Raw genomic sequence first — 23921 nt, forward strand, 5'->3', positions numbered from 1 at the left:
CTCAGCAGAGTCCCCTCCAGATGCCCCCTCCCCGTGGTCCTCTGCCTGAGTCCTGGCTGCCCCGGGCCCCGCCCTGCCCACAGCCTTGGCAGGACTGTTCTCTCTCCCTCCCCGAGGACTGCAGAACCCCCGTCAGGCATGGCTCCTCCTTGTCCTCACTGCCAGCAGACCCCTCCCTGAAACACCCACTGTGGATCTCCGGGCCCCGGCGGGCACAGCTCCCATACACAATGCTGTGCAGTGCAGCAGCCCATACGTAGCCCACAAGAAACGTCAGGTCCTGGAGGGCAGGGGCCTGTCCACCTTGATCCCCGCTGAGTCTCCGGCCCAGGGGGAAGGGGGAGGATGGCTCAACAAGAAGGACCTGGCCCACTGCCTCCCTATGCTAAGGGCGCCTCTCCCCCCGGGCCTGGCTTGGCCCCTCCAGACATGTCCACGAAACCTGCTTCTGGCTGAAATCAGGCAGGTGCGAGAGGCCCACGAGGATGAGGGGCTGGGTCCAGCTGCCTGGGACGCCTGCCAAGCCTGTCTCTGGATCCCTTCCTTCCCCTTCTGTGCCCCTGACTGGCTCTCGTGTGGCCTGACACCAGGCCCAGCACTTGGGGCTCGACTCTTAGGACTGACGCCCTGGGCCCCTCCCTTTGTGGCAACCAGGGTCTCACCCTCTCGTGATTCAATGTCTTCATCTATACGATGGGGTAAGGAACACGTGACATCCTGCACCGCGGTGCCTGGCCCAGCGCCTGGCACACAGCGGCCATCAGTAATCATTGCTGGGCTGTGCTGGTGTGAACACAACCAGACACCCCCAGATCCTCGTCCAAACTTTGCCTCCACGTTTGGGGGCTGAAAAGCACACGACACAGCGCCAGGACTGACCGTGGACTGTGCAGGGCGCGGTGTTCAGTGTGGGCCCTTGTTCACAAGTTAGTAAGGATTTGAGACGGCGACAGCAGAGCGTTAAACCGAGCTCAGGCCCTGTGAGTGTGCAGGGCAGCGGCCCAGGCTGCACGCCCGCGAAGCCAGGCCTGAGCAGCGGTTCTCACTGGGTGGGAGGTACTCCGATTCCTCTCACCAGCCCAACACCAACACGCGCAGTGGCCCTCCCCACTCACACCATCGCTGCTGTGGGCACCACACCTACCGGTGGGGCTGGCTTGCAGCCCTCACTGTGCTGTGGCAGGAAAAAGGGCTGACGCTTCGTGTCTGGTCACCTGCGTGCCTGCAGCTGCTGACCCCAAGCCCCAAGCCTGGGTCAGGGACCACCCGGATGGCAGGAGCCCAGACAGACCCTCCCGAGGAAGCCCTTTGCCGTTGCCGCTCCACTGCTGTTTATGCCCCATGTGCAAGCTCGTCCCTGTGGCCGCCTGTATGTCTCGGCTCTCTGCTGCATGTGCGAAGGCTCGAAGGGGATTCAGGAGAGGGGCTGGTGCACGCTCGTGTGTGTACTGGGGGGCAGCTGAGGCTTCATCTGGAGGTGGATGTGTGCAGGTATGAGCCGTGGGGCTTGCTGGGCCTCAGCTGGAGGAAGCAGAGCCCTCTTGACATGCTACCTCGCCACCATGAGCAGGAGAAGGGCCCGGCCACGGGGATCACTGTGTCTGGGATGAGCGGGAGGCAGAGGCACCTCCCCCAGGCTGATGGAGAACCTCTCCCGACCCCTCCAGGCTTCACATGGGTTCGTAACATCCTCTTTCCTTACGCTCTGCAGTATGCAGGGGAAGTCCCCGAAAACCGGGTGGAAACGGTGGTCGCAAACCTCACCGTGATGGACCGAGATCAGCCCCACTCGCCAAACTGGAACGCCGTCTACCGTATCATCAGCGGGGACCCCTCGGGGCACTTCAGCATCCGCACGGACCCTGTCACCAATGAGGGCATGGTCACCGTGGTGAAGGTGGGTGCTCTCCTCGCCTCCTGACAGCATCCTGAGTCCTGCCCCCTGCCATGTACCCTGGAACAAATATCACAGAAACAGTACTTAGGTGAAGTGCATGCCACCCCTAGCATCCAAGGGCAAAAAGGACTATACCCAGTCCGCTGGTGGCAGAAGCAGCCTTCACAAGGACTTAGTCATGTCCAGGGGCTCGGCAGACCTGACCTGCACCCCCACTAAAAGATGACTCTCCCATCCCCTCCCTGAAGGGCATTTTCCCCTTAATCTATTAGTGGTGAATTCCATTAAGAGGCTTTCTGAAGTTAAACCATCCTTGCATTCCTGAGACAAATCCAACTTAATCAGGAGGATTAGTGAGCAGCACTGCAGGACTTGCATTGCTAACATCGAAAGATTTTTTCATGTATTTTTCTGAGCAATTTAGAGCCTATACTTTTCCCTTCCCACACTGTCTTTATCTAGGTTTTGGCATCAAGATGATAGACGAACCTCAAGAAATGTGCTGGGGATGTGAGGGGTTGGTTTCAGAGGGGCAGCACGAGAGGATGTGGGGGGTCAACTCTTCCGTATCTTCTTGTGGTGGACACACGGCTCCCCACACTTGTCAGAACTCACCAGTGGATTGAACTGTATGTAAATTTTTAAATAAATCTTAAAACTCTTCAGGGTGGGAGCGCACACAGCTGCGCTGTCCCCATTGAGTCATCACTGTGTCCCAGGCAGAATTCAGCAGTTAGCGCCACACTTTCCCCATCCTTCTTTCATTTTTGATTTTATTGCACATGAGGCTTTTCTCTAGAATTTCAATTTAAAGTCTGTTTACGGCAGGATGTTTCATCTTAGAAAGCATTTTCAAGTTGGTTTTGCATTCTTTGATAGAGACACCATCCTTTCAGACATTCTCCTTCAGAGGGGGGTGGCTGGGGGGGCTGGGGAGAGGCGGGGGCGTGGGAGGGTAGAGTGGCAGTTAGGGACCCAGCGGCCCAGCCACAGGGCAGGTCCGGTGCCTTGGGGGCATCTGTTCTTGAACTCCCATGCTCGCTCTTTGCTCACTTACCCCTGGCACGGACCAGTCATCCTCTCTGTGCCTCAGTTTCCTCATACGTAAGATGAGGATAATTGTGGGGCCAACACCCAGGTTTATTGCTAACATTGAAATAGATCTCAGATATAAAAGATTTGTTATAGCACCTGGCACAGTAAGGGCTCAGTGGATAGAATTAGCTGCTGTCGTCCTCGTCATCATTGTCACTGTCATCGCCATTGCTGTTGCCATGGACGGGTGGTTCTTCCCAGCTGGTTCCCCAGTGCATGAAGAAGGTCATTTCAATTCCACACAGGGTCCCTGAGTCCCTTAAAAGCATCAGGTGCCACGCTGTTTACGTACACTGCAGACCTGACCCAGTCACTGCCCCGGCTCTGCGGGAGTTTGTAGTCTGCAGAGGGGATGTCAGGAGGAACTTCCGAGATGTTCTCACAGCGGGGACACGCGGGAGCCACAGACCCAGCAACATGCAGCATCACTTTCCTTCTCTAAAACATGTTAGCTTCTGCTTCTAGCCCCCGTGTCCCCAGGTGTTGGTCACTCCCAGATTGGGACCACCTCTGCATCCCTTTCCCACAGTGGTGTCTGTGTTGGAGGCTGATACACTGCCCGTGAAGGGCCGACGTGGCACCCATGTAGGGGGAGGACAGGGTCCCTGGGCTGCTGCAGAGATGTCTATGGTCAGCTCAGCCCTCAGTCACAGATCCTGGCTGCATCGTCCCCCTGTCCTGAAGTCCAGCTCGGTCACTGTCACAGGAAGTCCACGGTCATCTCGAGCACGTCTTCCTGATCCCTTCCCTGCCCCCTCATGCCCCCCAACTCTACCCTCCTGTGACACACAGGGCCTGGGGCCCCAGGAGACTCGCCGCCTCCCAGGCTCTACCTGGGTCAGGGCACACAGCTCCTCTGCTCTCAGATCCCCAGCCTTATCTGTCACCATCCCCATCTGCCTCAGGAGGCCCCATTGCCTCTTCCCTGCTCTTCCCCCTCCTCTCCCTCCCTGAGCCGTGAAATCGCAGTCTCCTCCAGGGAGAAAACCACAGGCTCAGACCGACCACAGGTTCCTCCTGCCTCGTGCTTGGTCCCCAGCTTCTGAAGCTCAAAGGCCAGGAATTGGCCTCTTCCGCTCCCCACTCCGCGGCCACGGGGCTTGCCTGAGGCTGCAGTGAGCTGTGTCCAGATGCCTGACGGAGGGTGGCGGGCGGCAGGAGCACCAGGGGACAGGTCAGTTGGGGGTCAAGCCCCTCTGGCCCCTCTTTCCCTTCAGCCCAGCAGTTCTTCAAGTTCTGGCTCCCAGAACAAGACTCTGAATGGAAGCACTTTGCCCCGAGTCTCCCGTCCCACGGGAGCAGAGCCCACACCCTGGAGCTCCAAGCGCCCTGGCGGCCCTGCCCTCAAGCTGGGGTGCCCCCAGCCCCGTCCCGTATGCCTGGCTCGCCCCGGGCTGCTGCTCCTCAGCGGGCAGACCCAGCCCTTCGCCTTTAGCAAAGGTCATTGCCATGTCGGGGGAGACCCGGCGAGTACATCTAACTGCTCTAATGGAAACTGTTGGAGCGAATTACCTATTGATTTCTCCATTACAAATATGCTTTATTTTACCCTCCTACAGACTTTTATTGGCCATAACAGTCTTTCTGGAAGGCGTCCTCACTCAGACTGGTGACCCAATTTTTATGCATGACATGTGGCATTATTCCATGTCCTCCAGGGACACAAACCAATAAATATGGGAGAAAGGTCACTTCCTTTAGTGGCTTGTTTGTAGACGAAACCACCATGACTTTATGAAACAGCATATTTACACGGAGCAGCCCTCACCCCTGGCCAACTCTCAGAGGGCCTGGGGCAGGGGCTGGAGGCCTTGGTGGGTGTTGGTTCTGGCGTGGGGGAGCACTGGACACAGCGGGGAGCAGGCGAGTGCTCTGTGCTTGGAGGCATCCGGAGTCCAGGGACGGAGGAGGCAGCCCGCACCTGGGGAGGGTTCATGGTCTCTGGCCTGAAGTCCCCGGTGGGACCTTTCAGGCGAGGGGTACCAGGTTATTCTGCATCGGCTGCCTCGTCAGGCTGGCCGCCAGCTTGGGCCACTGCAGGTCCTGCCAGGGTGACACCTGTGGGTGCAAGGCTCTCCCATAGACACACACCTGAGCAGCACCCAGTGTTGTGCTGGGTGATGGGCAAATGGTGGACAACAGGGGTGTTGGACCATCTCCCTACATCCCCCGGGCACCCATGGGGTACGGCTGACCCACTCTGGCACAGTGCTGAGCGCCAGGCAACCCCCACCCCAAGGGGCTTGAAAAGACGGGGTGGGGATGCGAAAACAGCATGGGTGAGACATCAGCCACGACGAGGCGTGTCCCGTCAGGGATAGGCATCTCAGTGGGGGCTCCAGGAGGCATGCAGGGACCACCCCTTCCTTCGACGGACAAGGAGACCACTCCTGGAGAGCATGAGGGCTCCCCCAGGGTCCCCTGGGGGAATTGGGGGGGGTGACAGAGGCATCAGCCCCAGAACCCCGATCTCTGCCTTTGCGTCCAGACCCCTGTAGGGCAGTCCTCAGCCATTCATGACCCAATGTCTCACTTCTCCTTCCATGCCCATGGGTACTATTACTTACTTAATTTTTAAGTTCCTTCTTTTTGTACTTAATACCCTATTTGGTAGCAGTAGGCGAGACGGCATGGGTTTGTTGTACCAGGGGTGTGACTTTAAATGCTCACACAAATCAAATGCCAAGCTGTGTGGGGGCCCAGGGGTGGGGCAGGTTCAGATCAGATCGGGAGAGGTGCCTCACAGCTGCGCCGGAGCAGAGGGGAGAGATCAGAGGACGGGCCCGGGGGTGGAGGGAGTGGCGCTGCCAGCAACCACAGGTGTCATCGTGAAAACTGGCTACACAGCAGATAAATTCCTCTCTAAGCAGAAATGCGCTATACTGTTTATCATGAAAATTTCCAAGCACCCCCAGAAGTGAGAGAGACCGCGTAAAGTTCATCTGCCACCGAAATTTCACCATTATTAGCGTGTTGCCATTTTACTTCATCTATGTTTTTTGCTGAAGTATGTTTTTAACTCCCAAACCTCATGATTCTCCCTCTCAAACTGTCAGGATGCATCACCCTCAAAAATGCATTTTGCTTACATAACCACACACTGTCATCACACCTGACAAAATCAACTATGTTTCCTCCATATTTGCCAATACAAGGCTATATTCAATTTCCCTTGATCTTCCTGAAACTATCTCTTTGCAATATGATTTTTCAAATCTGGAGCCAAGCAGGGTCCCCACAATGCACCTGGTTGTAACATCGTAACCTAGAACATTCCGCTCACCCTTGACCTGTCATAGACGTGGGGTCAGGTGGCTTATGGAAGGCCCCACGTGCCAGATCTGTCCAGCCACCTCATGGTGTATGTGGCTCCTCGCTCCCCTGCACTTCCTACAACCTGGGATTTAGACTGGAAGGGTCTGCCAGCAGGAGGAGCCTCGTGGCTGGAGCTGAGTCCCATCAGGACGCCTATGTGCCCGGTGGTCCTGCTCATAGTCGCCTAAGCCGGACCAGTGGGCCAGTGGTGACAGCCCGGCCCTCACTGTAGAATCGACTTTCCCCTTACGACCAGCGAGCCCTCTGCAGCAGGATGCTTCATGCCTGAGGCTCTTCATCGACCTCCGTGCGTTGGTTTTATCATCTATTGATGGTCATTGTCCAAATTAATTTCTTCATTAGGGGGTACAAAATGGTGCTTTTAAAATTCCGTCATTCCTTGGTTGGAATCCATTAATCAGGCCATTAATCAGCCAACCAAAGTGATAAATGAATTTGTGTGTGTGTTTTTGTCACAAGTGCTATTCTCTCGTAACCGTTAAGAATGCGTGGGTTTTTCACATTCAGTGTGTTTGGTCAGCTGGAGTCCTTATGGGTTTTGATATCTGGCTGATGGGAGCCTCCCCTGGCTGGTCCCTGGGTCCTTCGCCACCAGCCGCCTGTTCCTGAGTGCTTCCTTACATTGTGGCCAAGTAGACACAGGTTCCTCTTGTTAATTTCTTGTCTCATGTCCGGACCAGGTATTTCTCCAGGGAGGGGTGGCGTTTAGAAACCAACATGTGTTACAAGAGGCACTCACGGCCGCTGACGGCCACGGCCTCTGCCATTCTTTCTGGGGCAGAGTGAGGAGGTGACACTTCAAACCAGTGCTCAGACTGACTGTCCCAAATTCATGTCACTGACTCAAATGATCATTTCCTTCAGATTTAACGTCGGAGGGTTTTTACTTCATTGACTTTGCTCTTGTATCTCATTTCTCTTACACTGAAAATTTCGGTTCCTAACATATTAACATAATGCTTCCTTACTTTATCCTAGAAAATACATAAAAAGTTTAAAAAATAACAAATGCAGAATCAGTAGCAAGAGCAAGAAGACCAAACGAGTTTAGGATTTCTTTGCAATGACTGTTGTCCTTACAATAAGTCGCATTAAGGACTTACCATCTAAATACCTCCTAGCCACTGGGCATCATTATTTTCTTGGGAGTTATATTATCCACTGATATACAATTACATTTAATTCAGTTTGCTTGTAATTTTCAGAGATTGCTTTTATATATAATTTTATTTGTAATACCTAAAGTGAGAGAATGTAAGGTATTACCTGGCTCCCAAACCAAAGCTGTGTGACAGAGCACATGCAGCAGCGGCGTGCCCCAGCTCTCCCCTCCCCTTTTCCTTCCCTCTCTCTCTTTTTTTTTTTAAGATTTTATTTTTCCTTTTTCTCCCCAAAGCCCCCCAATACATAGTTGTGTATTTTTAGTTGTGGGTCCTTCTAGTTGTGGCATGTGGGACGCCGCCTCAGCATGGCTTGATGAGCGGTGCCATGTTCACACCCAGGATTTGAACCTGGGAAACCCTGGGCCGCCAAAGCGGAGCGCGTGAATTTAACCCCTCGGCCACAGGGCCAGCCCCCATTCCTTCCCTCTCTTATTGGCGCCCATTCTTAGGAGATTTTTGGTCTATCCTTGCAGTATTCCTTTCTGCAACTAGGAGCAAATACACAGACGTGTTCCTATTCCTCTCCCTCTTTTACATGGAAGGCAGGAGACGACGTGTCTTGCTTTCTCTGCCCGCCAATACACCCTGGAGATCTCTGCGCTTCCGTGCACAGAGACCCTCCCACTCTTTCCCTCAGCTGGGGATTTCCACACTGTGTGGATGCAGTCCATTCAAGCAGCCAGGGCTGTGGACGCCTGGGTGGGCTCTGAAACGCATCCTTGACCAATGAGACAAACGACACCACCATGAAGAATCCTGTGCGTGTGTGACCTTGCGTGTGTCTAAGCAGGACTGGTTAGGCGCCACTGCATGCACTGCGTTGTGCTGTGTTTTCCAGTGAGGCTGTTGTGAGCTTTGCCATGACTGGTTACACGTCTCGGGGTCCCAAGTGCTTCGGTGCAACTTCCCTGCTCCCCAAACAGGAGGAAGACCTGCAGACGGACAGCACCCCGTCCACTATAGAACTGCAGACTAGAGCCCACCCTAGTGTCTATAGTCGGGGTCTGGGCGCCCCCAAGGGTGTAAGTGGAGACCATGTTAATGCAGGGGCCACACACAGAGGGGGAGTCCATAAGACGAGATTCTGAGTTTCCCGGGGCTGCTGTAACAAAGTTCCACAAATTGGGGGCGGGGGGGGGGGGTGACCAAACCAAGGAAATATGTTCTCCTGTGGTCCGGAGGCCAGAAGTCCAGAATCCAGGTGAGGCCAGGGCCGCACTCCCCCGCAGGCTCCAGGGGTCTCCCTGCTGCCTCCCTCCGAGTTGGCGGCTGGCGGCAATCTGGCTGGGAGCCGCATCGCTCCAGTCTCCCCCTCTGTCTTCGCGTGGCTTCTCGCTGCGTCTCGGTCTCCCTCTCCTTACTCTCATAAGGGCATCTGTGCTTGGATTTGGGGCCCACCTCAATCCAGGATGACTTCCTCTCAAGGTCTTTAACTTAATTACATCTGTGAAGATCCTATTTTCAAATAAAGTCACATTCACAGGTTCCAGACGGACATATCTTTGGGGGGCCACCATTCCACCCACTATACCTAGTGAGGCACCTGGTGGACAAACAAACAGGCAGTGGGACCTTGCACATGCCAGGCTGGAGGGGGCGGGCCGGGGGACAGCACTCCCGAGCCGTGGGAGCCGAGGCACCCAGCTACTGCCACACATGGCACAAGTCGAGAGGGCGGGTGTGGGGTCCTTTGCCCCAAACTCTCTCTTCTCCCATGGGCCAAGCCAGCAGGAAGCCAGAGACAAGGGAGCCTGGGAGACGCATCCCCCAGGACAGCCCCCAGGGCACAAAGCAGGGTGTGCAGAGCTGGAAACAGAGGGGGCGGGGTGCAGACCAGCCAGCCGGGGGCGGCACCCCACGCGGCCCCACGGCCCTGCCAGCTCACCCCGGGGCTGCTCTCGTTCCAGGCGGTCGACTACGAGCTGAACAGAGCCTTCATGCTGACCGTGATGGTGTCCAACCAGGCGCCGCTGGCCAGTGGCATCCAGATGTCCTTCCAGTCCACCGCGGGGGTGACCATCTCGGTCATGGACATCAACGAGGCCCCCTATTTCCCCTCGAACCACAAGCTGATCCGCCTGGAGGAGGGCGTGCCCCCCGGCACCGTGCTGACCACGTTCTCGGCCGTGGACCCTGACCGGTTCATGCAGCAGGCCGTGCGGTGGGTCCTGAGCGAGGCCTGCCCGTGCCCCGCCCTTGGGCCCCCCATTTTCCATACAGAAGAATCCTAAAATGCCCGATGAAACCCTCCGCCCAGAAAGTCCCTGGGTGGGTGCTTCGGGGTGTCTTCGACCTGTGGGGTCTCTCCCCAGCCCTGGCGACAGTGGGGGTCATCTGCCCACCTGACACAGGTAGTTGGGGCAATGCCAAAAGCACTCAACAAACCACAAGCATTGTCATGGCCTCCACACGAGAAGGTGACAAAGGTTTAAAGACACCCGGCGATGTCTGGAGTCGGGCCGGGCCCTGATCCTGGCTTCACCCTCACTAGGTGTATGACTTTGCAAGTCACTCACCCTCTCTGTTCCTCCGTTTCCCCATCTGTAAATTGGGGACGATGGGAGTATCTGCCTCTTGGGGTCCTTGTGAGAAGTGACCTGTCTACCTCCAATACTATGAGCAGCCGTGGTCCCCGTCCCGCTGTGGGAGGGCCCCGCCCCGGGCTGGAGGGAGAGCCCCCGGGTGAACTTGGCCTCCAGGCTGGCACTCCGAGGAGGGGTGTGCCAGCAGCCAGGAGGGGCTGGGGCCTCTGGCTGCCCCGTTCTCCCCCTGCCCCTGGCCTCCCTGCCCTCACGCCCTCCCTCCTGCCTCGGCAGATACTCAAAGCTGTCGGACCCGGCGAACTGGCTGCACATTAACAACACCAACGGTCAGATCACCACGGCGGCCATCCTTGACCGTGAGTCCCTCTACGTCAAAAACAACGTCTACGAGGCCACCTTCCTGGCGGCTGACAACGGTGCGTCCCGCTCCGGGGGGTGACTGTCGGGTGCCCACCCGTGCCGCGGGCTCTGCGGCCAGGAGGCTGAGGGAGGCCCGCCCGGCACCCAGAGGGTCCCTGGGGAGGTCTGGGGGGGGGACGCGGCGACACGGTGCCCCCCAGGCCATCCTGCTGTGTTCCCTCAAGGCATCAGCCGTTCTGCCTAAACACCGAGCTCACTCATTTACTGGAACACACAGCCGTCCGGTCATTCGCGCAGTCGCTCACTCGCATTCGCACAGGTCGCTCGCCTGGAGCACTGGGAACAGGGCCTGGCTCAAGCACGCACTACTAGCACTCCTGTGATTGCTCACTGAGCTCCTGCCGTGTGCCGGGCGCTGTTCATCAGTGAACAGAACGGACAACAGCCCCTCCCTTGCACGGCTGACGTTCCAGAGGCCGGTGTCTCAGCTAGTACCAGGTTCGGCTGCATAATGATGACACTAATTTCAATAAGGTTGAGTTTTATTTTCTCCCATATAAAAGAAGGCTGGAGACAGGCAGCCCTGGGTCAGGTTTGAGAAACCAGGCTGGCTCTGGCCACTCCCATGTCTTTGGTGAGCTACAGCGTGGTTCAGAATGGCTGCTGGTGCTCCAGCCATCACGGATTTGCCACATTCTGGCAAACAGAAGGAGGAGCAGGAAGGGCAAGGGCACACCCCTGCCCTTCTAAGGACTTGAAGGCCAGACTTAGTCACGAGGCTATATTTGCTGCAAAGGATGCTGAAAAATGTGTCTTCTAGCTGGGCAGTGATGGCCCCAGATGAAATTTGGGGCTCCAGCATTTTATTAAGGAAGAAAGGGGAGATGGATATTGAGGGACAACTCCGCAGTCTCTGCCCCAGGGAGATGGGGAGAAGCGAGTCAATCAGATAATTTCAGGGAGCGAGAAGTGCTGGAAGACGACAAAACAGAAGGATGCAGGAGAGGCAGCAGGCCTCCAGCTGCGAGCCTGGCTGTGAGGAGCTGACCGTGGGGCCAAACCTGCAGGACCAGAAGGAACAAGCCAGGGGAAGACGGGGTGGGAGGGGCAGCCCCATAGTTAGGAAACAGCACGTGCAAAGGCCCAGGGCGGGGCGGGCTCTAGGAACAGCCGTGCAGCTAAAGCATCATGAACAAGAGTAGCGGTTGCACCAAGGCTTGTTCACGGCACTGACCACCCGCCGGCCTCCTGCCCACTCCCTGACCCACCAGCTCCACAAAGGCCCCACCCTACAGCCACCTGCCATGAGCGCCGGGCTCTGGTTCCCGATGTCACTCCTCCAGCAGCTCGAGCACTGAGAGTGGATTAGAGAGTGACCCTTAAATGAATCGGGCAGAGCAGGGAAAGCCCGTGGAGGACACAGTGGAGCGCAAGTGCCCGTTAACGGAATCCATCCGTGCTTCTCCTGATTGTGCGCTGGGTCAGCATGGAGCCTTCAAGGGCCGTCGCAGAGCTGTGTCACCTTCAACGTGTTTTGTTTTTCCCTTTTTTTATTTTTGGTGAGGAAGATTGGCCCTGAGCTGACATTTGTGCCCATCTTCCTCTTTTATGTAGGGCCCGCCTCGCGTGGCCTGACGAGCAGTGTGTAGGTCCACACCTGGGATCCAAACCGGCGAACCCTGGGTGCCAAAGTAGAGCGTGTGAAGTTAACCACTATGCCACCAGGCCAGCCAGCCTTCAACGTGTCTTGATGCGTTTTCTGGAAGCTTAGAGACATGCTGTAGGATATATTTTTTACACGCTCCGCCTGCCTCGGCCAAAAACCACGGCTGTTAACACAAGGGACAGAAGGGGCTGTCAAAGGGCAGAGCCACAGTCAGAACATGGCTGCTGCCGCCCCCTCCAAGCCTGGAGGGCGACAGGCACCTCTCGCTGGCCACCCAGCCCGTGTCCACCAGCACCGCCACCCGGGCTGAGGCAGAGGCTGGGCATAGGGGCATCGGGGGACTGGGGTGGCCCCTGAGGAGCTCGGGGGCTCAGCAGAGCACCTGTCTCTAGGCTGAGGCCACCAAAAGCAGAAGACGACTGCCGAGAGCGGCCTGCTGGCGGCCTCGCCCCTCTCTCCCACCGTTGCCCTGCGCTCTGACCGGTCAGCTCTCCGCTTTGGTGATGAGCCTCTGCGCACAGTGCTTCCGGCCACGGGGAGCTCTGCCGGGTGGGCCAGGGCAATGCTGAGGCCAGGAAAGCCTTTGCCCCCAGGGGCCCCAGGCTGGGAGAGACGGGACGCAGGGCCAGCCACACAGGCCTGCTGCAGCTGTGCACGAGCAGAGCTCGTGTGAGTGCGTGTGCACGTGTGTGCCTGTGCGGCTGGGGGTCTGCGTGTGGCCACACATCATGCAACTGTGTGCTCTGGTGGTGTGTTCATATGTTGTGTGCAGCTGAGTGGCTGTGTATGTTGTACGGCAGGGTGTTGGTACAGGCCTGGGGTTACCTGTGGTGTGTCCCGGGTGGGGCTGTGGTCTGTCCCTGATGGGGCTGAGGTCTGTTCCAGGTGGGGCTATGGTCTGTCCCGGGTGGGGCTGTGGTCTGTCCTGGGTGGGGCCGAGGTCTGTCCCTGGTGGGGCCAAGGTCTGTCCCGGGTGGGGCCGAGGTCTGTCCCTGATGGGGCTGTGGTCTGTCCCTGATGGGGCTGTGGTCTGTCCCTGATGGGGCTGTGGTCTGTCCTGGGTGGGGCTGAGGTCTGTCCCGGGTGGGGTTGTGGGTTGGTCCCATGTACATCATTGTGTGTTTGTGGTCATGGAGCATCAGGAGAGACCCCTGCATGTTCACCCCATGTCTGTCCCACAGGGATCCCCCCGGCCAGCGGCACCGGGACCCTCCAGATCTATCTCATTGACATCAATGACAATGCCCCCGAGCTGCTGCCCAAGGAGGCACAGATCTGCGAGAAGCCCAGCCTGAACGCCATCAACATCACAGCAGCCGATGCTGACATTGACCCCAACATCGGCCCCTACGTCTTCGAGCTGCCCTTCGTCCCGGCCACCGTGCGGAAGAACTGGACCATCAGCCGCTTAAATGGTGAGCCCACCTCGGGCACGAGCCCACTGCGCCAGCCACCGGGAGGATCAGATTGAGTCTGGGTGCAGCCCCCAAGGGCGCCCGTTGCCCTGGAAGAGTGAGGAGCGGAGATGGGGCCAGTCTCACGAGAGGGGTGTCGGCCCTTCCCCTCCTGGAGCCCACGAGGCTGGGAGCCCTGGCCAGGCTCCCGTGCGCAGCAAGTCCAGCCTGTCCTGAGGAGGCCTCAGGGCAGTGCCAATCTCTCACTGTGGCCCTGGAGGCCCTTGCAGCTCTAACTGCACCGTCCAGGACTGCCTCCTGTTCCAGTGGCCAACTGGTGGGCCCCGAACAATGTGCCTCCTGAGGGTAGTCTGCTAGATGTGGACTCATTGTATAAAAGGGGATCCAAATTCGGAAGTTTTTCTAGCACTGTAAAGATGCATCTAGAAAGGTTATAGCAGTTTCTGGTTTCACTAGAAGTACAGGAGAGTGCCTCTTCCCCAAAACCTCACTGACACTGTCTATTATTGTTTTAAAGAGCATTTTTCCATATTTATAGCCAAAATCATTGTTTCCATTGGCATCTCTTGACTACCAGTGGACATTTTTTCATATATTTATTGGGCATTTGTTGTTTCTTCTGTCAATTGTCTGTTCTATGCCCTTGCCTATTTTTCTTTGAGAAGGTTTTTTTCTAATTGATTTGGTCAAACTCTTTATATATTACGGAAATGATTTCTTCATCCTACGTGTTGCAATTGCTCTTTTCTTGAATTTCCAATGTCTTTTAACCTTATGGTATGATGTAGTGTGTATGTGTGCATGTGCGTGCATATGTGTGTGTGTGTTTTAACCAAACAGATAATTTAGATTTTCATGCACTGAGTCTTTTCCTTCTGAAGCCTTGCTCAGACAGGAGAGCTGGCCGTTTACTGAACAAAGCCCGTTCTGTCGCTTTGCCCAGGTGACTATGCCCAGCTCAGCTTGCGTATCATGTACCTGGAAGCTGGCATGTACGATGTCCCCATCATCGTCACAGACTCTGGGAACCCTCCCCTGTCCAACATGTCCATCATCAAAGTCAAGGTGTGCCCATGTGATGAGAACGGCGACTGTACCACCATTGGTGCGGTGGCAGCAGCTGGTCTGGGCACCGGTGCCATCGTGGCCATCCTCATCTGCATCGTCATCCTGCTGAGTGAGTATGGCTGAGCACCAAGGGCGCCGTGGCCTGAGCACTCCACCCAGGGTTGACCAGAGGCGTGGAGCCCAGGTTTGCCCTGCAGCCAATGTCTCCCGGCCTCATCCCATCCACTGGGGACCTTTCAAAAACCCAACCGAACTGGTCTGTACCATAACGGACACAGGCACCCATGGCACATACATGCACTCACTCGTGCACACTCACATGAGCTATCCATATGCACAAAGGAGTCCATTCCCACACACACATGCACACATGCATATACACACACAGACGTGCACACACATGCATGTACTCATGCACATGAGCTATCCATATGCACGAAGGAGTACATTCCCACACAGACATGCACATATGCACATACACACATGGACATACACACACATGCATGTGCAAGCTCTCACACAGGTGCACAGCACACACGCATACACATGCTCACACACATGGCACACACAGGTGAATGCGTACACACGCACACCTACTCACGGCGTGGCCCCCCTGCCCCACAGCCATGGTCCTGCTGTTTGTCGTGTGGATGAAACGGCGGGAGAAGGAGCGCCACACGAAGCAGTTGCTCATTGACCCCGAGGACGACGTGCGTGACAACATTCTCAAGTACGACGAGGAAGGGGGCGGCGAGGAGGACCAGGTGAGACCACAGCTGCCGGACACCCCTACACACCGCCTCCAGGACTCCCTCTTGGGTTTCAGCAGGAAGACGCTTTGTCCGTTTCTATAGTGTGAAGGCGGCCAATGCTCTAGTCAGGACAGCAGGGACAGGTGGGGACAGTCTTCCCAGACCTGTCCTGCCCGCATTTGCACTTCCAGGCCTGGGTGCGTGCACAGGGTACCAGCTTCCTCCACACGGCGACCAGCATGAACTCATCTCCCCTAGGCTTTGGATCCCCTCAGCTTGCTCCCTCCCCTCAGCTGATGGGCCTGTGCCCCACGACCCAGGGGGTCCCGAGGACACTCCTGACCCAGGGACAACCCAGGGGCTGTGGGGGGACCAGGAGGCAGCACATAGGGTGCCCAGGAGGGTGGGCCCAGGGAGCTGCTGGGTTGGATTCTGGGTCTGCCGTTGGCCATTGACTCAGGGCAAGTCCTTACCCCCCTAAAGCTTAGTGAGGAGTGTGCATGGGAGCTGAGGTGTAGGCAGGGGCCACCCTGGGGGAGCGTCAGCCCAGCAAAGGCAGCCTGGGGGACACAGACCCCTCGTGTGCCTTGGGGACCAGCAGGATTTGGACGAATGGAAGAGAAGTGGGCATTTCAGGAAGGGCAGACCAGGTGACAGACTAGGACAGTGGGCGTGCTTGGGGACCAGGTGACGGGATAGGACAGTGGGTGTGCTTGGGGACCAGGTGACGGGATAGGACAGTGGGTGTGCTTGGGGACCAGGTGACGGGATAGGACAGTGGGCGTGCTTGGGGACCAGATGACAGGATAGGACAGAGGGTGTGCTTGGGGACCAGGTGACGGGATAGGACAGTGGGCGTGCTTGGGGACCAGATGACGGGATAGGACAGCGGTCGTGCTTGGGGACCAGGTGACGGGACAGGACAGTGGGCATGCTTGGAGTTGGGTCACACAACAGGACGAGGGTGCACCTGTGCCTGTTGCCCCACCCACACCTCCTCCCCAGGACTACGACCTCAGCCAACTGCAGCAGCCAGAGGCCATGGAGCACGTGCTGAGCAAGGCCCCCGGGGTTCGGCGGGTGGACGAGCGGCCAGTGGGCGCCGAGCCCCAGTACCCGGTCAGGCCCGTGGTGCCCCACCCAGGAGACATCGGCGACTTCATCAACGAGGTGGGCGCTCCGGGCAATGGGGAGGGCCCCTGAGCAGGGTGTCCGCATAAAAGTAAAACCCTGTTCATGCACACAAATCAAAGCTGTCACCGTCCTGCACCCGCGGTGTCGGGGTGAGAAGACAGACTCAGCCCTGGGTCCAGGCCCTGCCCTGCCCCTGCCAGCTTCAAGCCCTGGGGCCAGGCACCTCCCCTCAGCATCCTGCTCCAGCACAGGCGAGGATGAGCAGACGGGGCGCAGCAGCCGGCAGACGCTCGCTAAGAACTCAGAGAACTTGAGGCCACAGGGGTGGCGGGCACAGGGGGCAGCAGGAGGCCGTCTCTGGTCCTCAGGAGGAGGAGCCACCGCTGTTGGACTTGACTCAGGGGCCGAGGGCTCTACTCTCACTCTGGTCTCTGGCTGTTGCGAGGGCCCTTCCCCGTCTGCACTCGCCTCCGAGGCCCAGACAGGCCTGTGACTTGCCCAGATCAGGCCCAGCCCAGACCACCCCGACACACACACCCGGTGCCCTGGGAACGCCCGAGAGCTGGGCGTCCTTCAGGAGCTGCCACCTGACCCCGTGGCCACAGCACCCATCCTGACGTTTGGGGTCTGGAGACAAGTCAGCATCAAAGTCCCAACAAATAACGTCCCCAGCCTTTGACCTTCCCCCTTCGCAAGAAAAGCGGAAACCCCTCCAGCAGGTTCACCAGAGAAATGCTCAACGGACAGGTGCAGGGGCACGGCGCCTGCCTCAGCCTCCACCTTCCTCTGCAGAACAGCAAACACAGCAACGATCCGAACGTGGCTATGTGGCCGCACCCCCCCCAACTCTCCCCAGTCAGCCGTGTCGGGCGGTTGGTACCTGCACAGCTCCATGCACACCTCACCCATCAGCTCCCAGAGACGGCGACATCCTTGATCGCCTGTGTAGCTGGCGTGGGTCCCTCAGTGTTGACCACCTGGCCTCTAACACCGACTGTAGTTTAAGAGGCGTTGGCATTGCTTCTGTCTCCACTTGAGTCAGAATCTGACTTTAAAAGAATTTATTTAAACAGCATAGAACCCAGAAGTGCTTCAGCAGAGATACCGAGATTTCTAAGAGCATTCCCCCAAAACAGGTCATGTCCCAGGCCGCAGATGAAATTTCTACACCTGCCCAAAAGCTGATTTAGTTTAGGCAACATTTACTGTCTCTGGTGTAATAAAAATTTTTAAAACCCCAACAATACGTCCTCCCCAGTCTATAATTAAAAGCCCACTTTTAAGCAACTCTTAGAGGAAAGTAAAGACAGAAACCACAAGCCACTGGAAACTGAGTGATGGTGAGGGTGCCCCCTCCCGGGGAAGGGAGGTGCATCATCCAGCCAGTGACCACCGTGGGCAACCAGGCTAGCCCACTGGAGACCTCCCCAAGCCCATGCAGAACCCCACCTCAAGCTGTCCCGCCCACCAGCAGGGGAGCAGGGTGTGTACCCACCCCCACGGTCACCAGGGGAGGGCTGCTCCCAGAGGCACCCTCAGCAGGACGCCCGCACACGGAGCTGTGCTGGAGGCATTGGGACCTCTCGGTGGACCAGCACACGGAAGGAGGGAGGTCCCGGGCACTGATGGAGGGGCGGTCCAGCCACGCCTGCTGCATCGCTGTGTGTTGCTCATGGGGATAGCTGACGTAACAACAGATTCTGACTCTGGCCACTCAGGTTCACATTCCGTGTGGCAACAATTGTGGAATCCAGAACCATCTGGCCACACGGAGGGACTGACTCTAGCCACAGGCCCCACCCACCCCCTTGCCTCATGTGGTTTGTGCGGCCATGCTGTCATTTGAGTTTGCTCCCTCCAACGCTCTTCCACAGTTTATTTTCATAAATACCGTTCCCGACTTGGTTCTCTGAGATGCCCTTCAGTCAAACACAGGGAGCACTTATTGAGCACCTACTGTATGCAAGGCCCTCTCACCTCACCTTCCTGACCTGCCTCCCAGCTCCTCTCCCGGGCTCCCCTTTTCCCTCCGTCAGGCCCCTGGGGCTGAGGCAGCAGACCCTCCACCCTAACCCCATGTCTTCGTGACCCCCAGGGACTCCGGGCGGCTGACAATGACCCCACAGCACCCCCCTACGACTCCCTGCTGGTCTTCGACTATGAAGGGAGTGGCTCCACCGCGGGCTCCGTCAGCTCCCTGAACTCGTCCAGCTCCGGGGACCAAGACTACGATTACCTGAACGACTGGGGGCCCAGGTTCAAGAAGTTGGCGGACATGTACGGAGGCGGCGAGGAGGATTAATCGCCCTCACCTCCCTGGACCAAAGCGAGAACCGCGCTCGGACAGACGCCAGAGGAGCAGGACTGCAGGAGGCAGCTGGTCTTCCCGGCTCCCTGCGCACGTGTCCTTAGTGATGTGTTAGGGGGTCCCTCCCCGCCCCAGCCCCCCCAACATTGAGCTGTCTGGCATGAACACTGCTCGCCCCGCGGCACCCCGCCCATCACGGTAGCTGAGTCAGCAGTAAAGGGGAGCGAGAGGCACTCTGTCTTAACTTGAATTTCTTAGAACAGAAGCACTGTTTTTAAAAAAAAAAAAGAAAAAGAAAGTGCCTTTTGGTACGTGTATCAGATTCCTTCAAACTCAGGAGTGACCACAAGCAAGCAGACAGACAAGTCCCCAGCCCAGCGAGTCCCAGCTCTGAAGGCACCAAGTAAGGAACTGGGGAGAATGTGTCTTTTTTTTTTTTTTTTTTGGTCTTTTATTAGGAAAAAAAGTGGGTGACTCGCTTGACAAAATTTACAAGGAAAATATAGTTTGGGGTTCAAATCCCAACAGCCTTTCTGAGCCCTCACACTTTGCTGTACGCAGTCAGGGTCTCCGGGCCCCCTGGAGCTCCCGAGGCCGGCTGGAGACGGGGAGGCCCAGCCTTCAGCTCCAGCAGCAGAAAGCTCCCCTGCGGCAGCCAGGCCGCTGACAAAAGGCGCCACCGTGTGAACGTGGCCGGCACCGAGTCTTTGCCGCCCCGACTCCCAGATGCTGTAAATAGCTGGGGCAGGTGGGGTTCCGAGGGGCCGTCCCTGATGCTCCCCATCTCTGCCTTGGCCATCCCCCAGACCGCCCCAGTGAACCAGGAGGCCTCCCGCAGGGCCAACTGTCACCCCGAATGCCACCCAGGTCCCAACTGCCTTCAGTACAGTAGAGTATGGTGGCCCAAGAAGCCACAGCCCAAAACAGCCAGAGTCTCAGCAAACCCTGGCATGAGCCGTCCGCCTCTCGCCATCTGACTCCCGAGGGACCCCGTCAAAGGTCCAGCGCACACGCACACGTGCCAGTCCAAACCCCTGAGCGCTCTGATGCCTCCAGCCGCCGACCCTGGGCTGTGCAGAAGCCAGGAGAGGTGAACCTCACTCACGGTTCCAGAGGCTTGGAAACCCTGCGATCAGCGGGGGACTCTGGCAGCCTCTTTCCCCTGCCCTGCCTCTCCGGACTGGAGTTTCCAATGCTCATGAGCTGATGTGGATGGCACAGATCTGCTCTGAATGGCAGGGCAGGCCGTCCTTGCTGCGCTGTCGCCCACAGATGCGTCTGGACCCCGCCTGCTAGAAACGAAAGCACTTCCCCTTTCCCTTGGACCAACATCAGCACCGAGCTGCCGCTGGGCGGGTTCCTGCTCAGACTGTCAGAGTCGGAAGTGCCCTTTGGATCGGCAGTCTACTCTCAAGCCAGACACCAGGGGGTCAGTTCCACAGGACAGCAAAAGGGGCTGTGTCCCAAGGACCCACAGGGGAGACCCCTGCTGCACCTGTTCACTGGGTGAGACAAGGAGCCTGGTGCGTTTCTCTCCCCAGGCTGTCTCCCAGGGACAGCCACTTGTGGGCACAAAGGCTCCTCTGGCCAGGGTAGGAGGCAGGCACCTCAGAGGGAAATCTTCATCTGCTCTTGGGCTCCCCAAGGAAGGGGGTGAAGGGCCCTGGGCAGGACTTGGCATCGGAGCCCCCTTGGGGAGAGGAGTTCCAGCGCTGACCAAGGGCAAGGAGGCTGGCTCGCCTTGGAGCCCCACCGGGGACCCCTGCCCTCTACCTGCTCCCGGGGTCAGGGAAGGCCTCAAGAGAGCCTGGGGGAGGTGGGGGGGGAGGGGGCTGGGGTGCAGCGTGCTCTCCGTGTCTCCATCAGGGGGTCCTTGATCTATTCCTCGGCCTATGGCCTGTCCCTGTTGCTATGGTCATCCTCTTTTCTAAAAAGCTTTGGCCTCGAAGATGAACTTGAGTGTGCACAAGTGTGTGCGAAGCGTGTGGGTGTGTCCCTGTTGGACGTCAGGGTTCTTCCCCAAACCAAACTCATCACTGACTCTGTCCATCTCCCAGAGCTGAGCTGGGGTCACAGGCTCCAGCATGTGGCCTGTGGAGGGCTCTGTGCATCCTAACCCTGTCCAGGGCTGCCTAGGGAGGGACAGAGGGACGGATGGGCAGGAGAGGAGAGCGCCCGTGTCACATGCTGGATGCTCCCCCGGGGCAGACAGCCATCTCACAGATGTCAGGAGGGTGGCCTGCCAAGGGAAGGGGACCGGACCCCCAGTCGGAAGCCGTGCTATGCAAATCGTTTGGGCTCAGGTAGCCACGGAGAATTGTCCCAGAGTCTAGGGTGAGGCCACTGAGGGACCACTGATGGGGTCAGGCCTGGTGGATGTGGCTCGAATCTTCTGTTTTTGTTTGTTTTGGAAAGTTCATCCTCCATTCGAAGTGTGAATATGGTCTGGGAGCCAACCATATTCTGTGGACTCTCCTCTCTGAAATCCCGAGGACTCCTTGGGTCCCCCAGGCCCTGGGCTCACCTCAGGGATGGACGTGCCAGGCCCAGCCTAGGACTCGGCATCCTGAGCACCAATCCCGCCAACCACTCGGGTGACCGGGAGCCCTCGGCCTCACTCCACCCAGGAGAGCCAGGTGCTGATGCCCGTCTCACCACCACCCTTGTCGCCTCTCCCCTCTCCCCTTGCTTCTCGTCACTGCCAAGACCCCGTTGCATTTTGCCTAAATCGTGCAGGCTGAGGCTGTGGCAACCCGCCGGGGGGACATCGATGGGGCACTTCTCATGCCCATCTCTGCTTCCAAACAACCGGACAGCCGTCCCCTCTCACTCCCACCCCAGGCATCCCCTGGGGGCCAGAGAAAGATGGGGTTCCCACACCCTCCCAGATGCATCTTGGAACTCTGTTCCGAGGCCGAGTTAGCATTAGCTAAGCGTACAATCAGTGTCAAATGTCCCTCTTCTGTAGCTTGTTAATACGACCTGTCCACAACTCCGGGCCCGGCCGGCAGGGGCCCAGCCTCAGTGCTGGCAGACCGCTTGGGCACGGCCTCATTTCTTTAGGGAATTTTGTTCTGTGAACAGAGAAACCTGTGCCACAGAGTAGGGTGGCAAGAACGCCCCGACCCTGGTTGGCGGGCTCCCTAGCCGAGGGCTGCCACGTCCATCAGCACCTCCTGGCCAAGCAGGTCGTCTCCTCATGTCTGTCAGCACATCCAAAGTGCAGGCCTCCCACCACCACAGCGTCAGGGGGACGGCCAAGTGCCAGGCCTCAGAGGGGCCTCAGTTTCCCTAGAATGAGCACCGGCCGACACAGACGTTTGAGATGACAACTCTGTTCTCTCCAAGGTCGAAAGTCGGGGGAGGGGAGCCTCAATTTTTGTCAATGATAAAAGGAATAACACCAAAAAACCCACGGAACCTCCCGTACACAGAGCATCCTGTGCCACAGCTCGCAGCCCCGTGGTGTGCAGAGGACAGGCGCGGCCAAGCACAGAGCCGGGGGCCACCTCTGTGTATAATTGGAACGCCTTTTGCTTTTCCTTTCTCTCCTTTTTCCATCCTGATTTTTTTTTTTTGCATGTTTCTTTTTGAAAATGGACAAAATGTGTAGCAGCCCGCATGACTGTGGTTGTTTTGGGGAAAGATACTGGAGTATGACGTATTCACACTGCAACTCTGAGCATTGCGCAGTTAGACAAACGTTCCCACTTCTTTTGTAATCGTCAACAGCACAACTATTTTGTATTGTTGTTTGTATCATTTTGTACCAAAAAAAAAAGGGAAAAAAAAGGGAAGAGCGTCGATGTTTTCAATGTGTTTTTAGTGCCAGGCGGTCTTGGTTCCAAACTGCGCAGCAGCTTTGCGGAGTTACCGTGTCCTGAGCGGGGTCGGGGCATTGGCACGCTGCTCCAGAGGAGTAAATAAAGTCCCCTTTTAAATAGCCGGCCTCAACCTGGGTTGTTCTTCTCCACGCCAAGAAGCTGACGGTGCTCAGGGGCAGCAGACGGGTGAGCATGGCGGGTTTGGTGTCCACAGTGGCATTTGCTTGTTCAGCAGCCGTTGCTGGAGCTCCTGCTGAGTCCCAGGACCACAGACAGGAACAAACCCAGGCCACTCCTCACGTCTGTGAGGCCCCGGGAAGGTGCACAAAGGAAGGCCCACGTGCCACACGCCTACGCGTTCCAGAGTTCTTGGAAGTTAGAGACCAACCTAACGAAATGCTAAACAATACATCGCCCTCCTCCCTGGGCAAATCCTCCTTCAGAGCGCAGGGGAGCCCGTCCGACTTAGACTTCTCACGCCCCCGATCCTCAGAGCCCTGGCCTCCTCCCCCTGCAGCGGCTCTTTCATCTGGCCGGAAGGCAGCACCAGCCAAGTCGCAGCCCGCCAGGCCATGAACCCAAGGACAAGCGGGTCCACCCTGCCAGACCTGGGAGTCCTCGGAAGCTCTCCGATAGGCCCAGCCTGGTCTCCATGACCCAGCCTGCCCTTGACCGCTGGCCTGAGTCTGAGCTGGAGAAGCCCCAGCAGCAGCTCACGCCTTCTTGGTCGTAAAGCTGTGCTGCAGAGCCCCTGTGCACAGTGCTGGCTGGCAGAGGCCAGACACTCGAGCCCAACCAGGGCTGGACTGGCTGATGCTCTGCCATCCTCAGAGAAATGGAGTTCAGAAAGGTTGAGCAGCCACCCAGCTCGCCCCACTAAGTGTCACAGTCAGACCCGAGCCCCAGGGTCCAGCCTGTCGTGCAGGCTCCTAGCCCCTGCCCCCAGCCCCAGGCAGAGATGGTTCCTCCCTCCCCACCACCTCTCCTAGGCCTTTTCTTGGGCACAAATTTGCATCCACAATGACTTGCATAACAAAAAATCGCTCACACGGTTAATTATGGGTACAGTTGATGATTACAGGCACAATTAGCCACTTGCTAATTTTAAGGGTGCAGAGCAGCTAATTACATTCACACTTAGACAACAACTGCTGCAGACCCGGGACAGGCAATCCAGGGGGGTGGGGGGAGGAGCAGCGACTCCTTGTAATCAGACTCCCGGGGTGAGGCCCTCCTGGGTGGCGGAGTCCGCTCAGGGATACCCGGAGTCCGCTCAGGGATACCCGACGCCAGCTCCACAGCAGAGGGCCGGTTGTCCCAGAGGCAGGGGCTGGGCAGAAATTACTGTAAAGGCCAGCTC

The 23921-nt window shown here is 57.5% G+C and overlaps 1 protein-coding gene across 1 annotated transcript in view; it reads left to right on the forward strand.

Moving 5' to 3' along the window:
- Nucleotides 1-22680, forward strand: part of CDH4 (cadherin 4) — a 597773-nt gene extending 575093 nt beyond the window's left edge. Inside the window, exons 9-16 of the mRNA XM_070587692.1 lie at nt 1712-1897; nt 9399-9652; nt 10308-10450; nt 13242-13475; nt 14419-14652; nt 15168-15307; nt 16301-16465; nt 18525-22680. Of these exons, the coding sequence (XP_070443793.1) occupies nt 1712-1897; nt 9399-9652; nt 10308-10450; nt 13242-13475; nt 14419-14652; nt 15168-15307; nt 16301-16465; nt 18525-18731 (1563 nt within the window). The 3' untranslated portion in view covers nt 18732-22680. The remainder of the gene's footprint in view (nt 1-1711; nt 1898-9398; nt 9653-10307; nt 10451-13241; nt 13476-14418; nt 14653-15167; nt 15308-16300; nt 16466-18524) is intronic.
- The last annotated feature ends 1241 nt before the right edge of the window (nt 22681-23921 follow it).

Source organism: Equus przewalskii, chromosome 21 (assembly GCF_037783145.1).
Source record: "Equus przewalskii isolate Varuska chromosome 21, EquPr2, whole genome shotgun sequence".
Taxonomy (NCBI): Eukaryota; Metazoa; Chordata; class Mammalia; order Perissodactyla; family Equidae; genus Equus; species Equus przewalskii.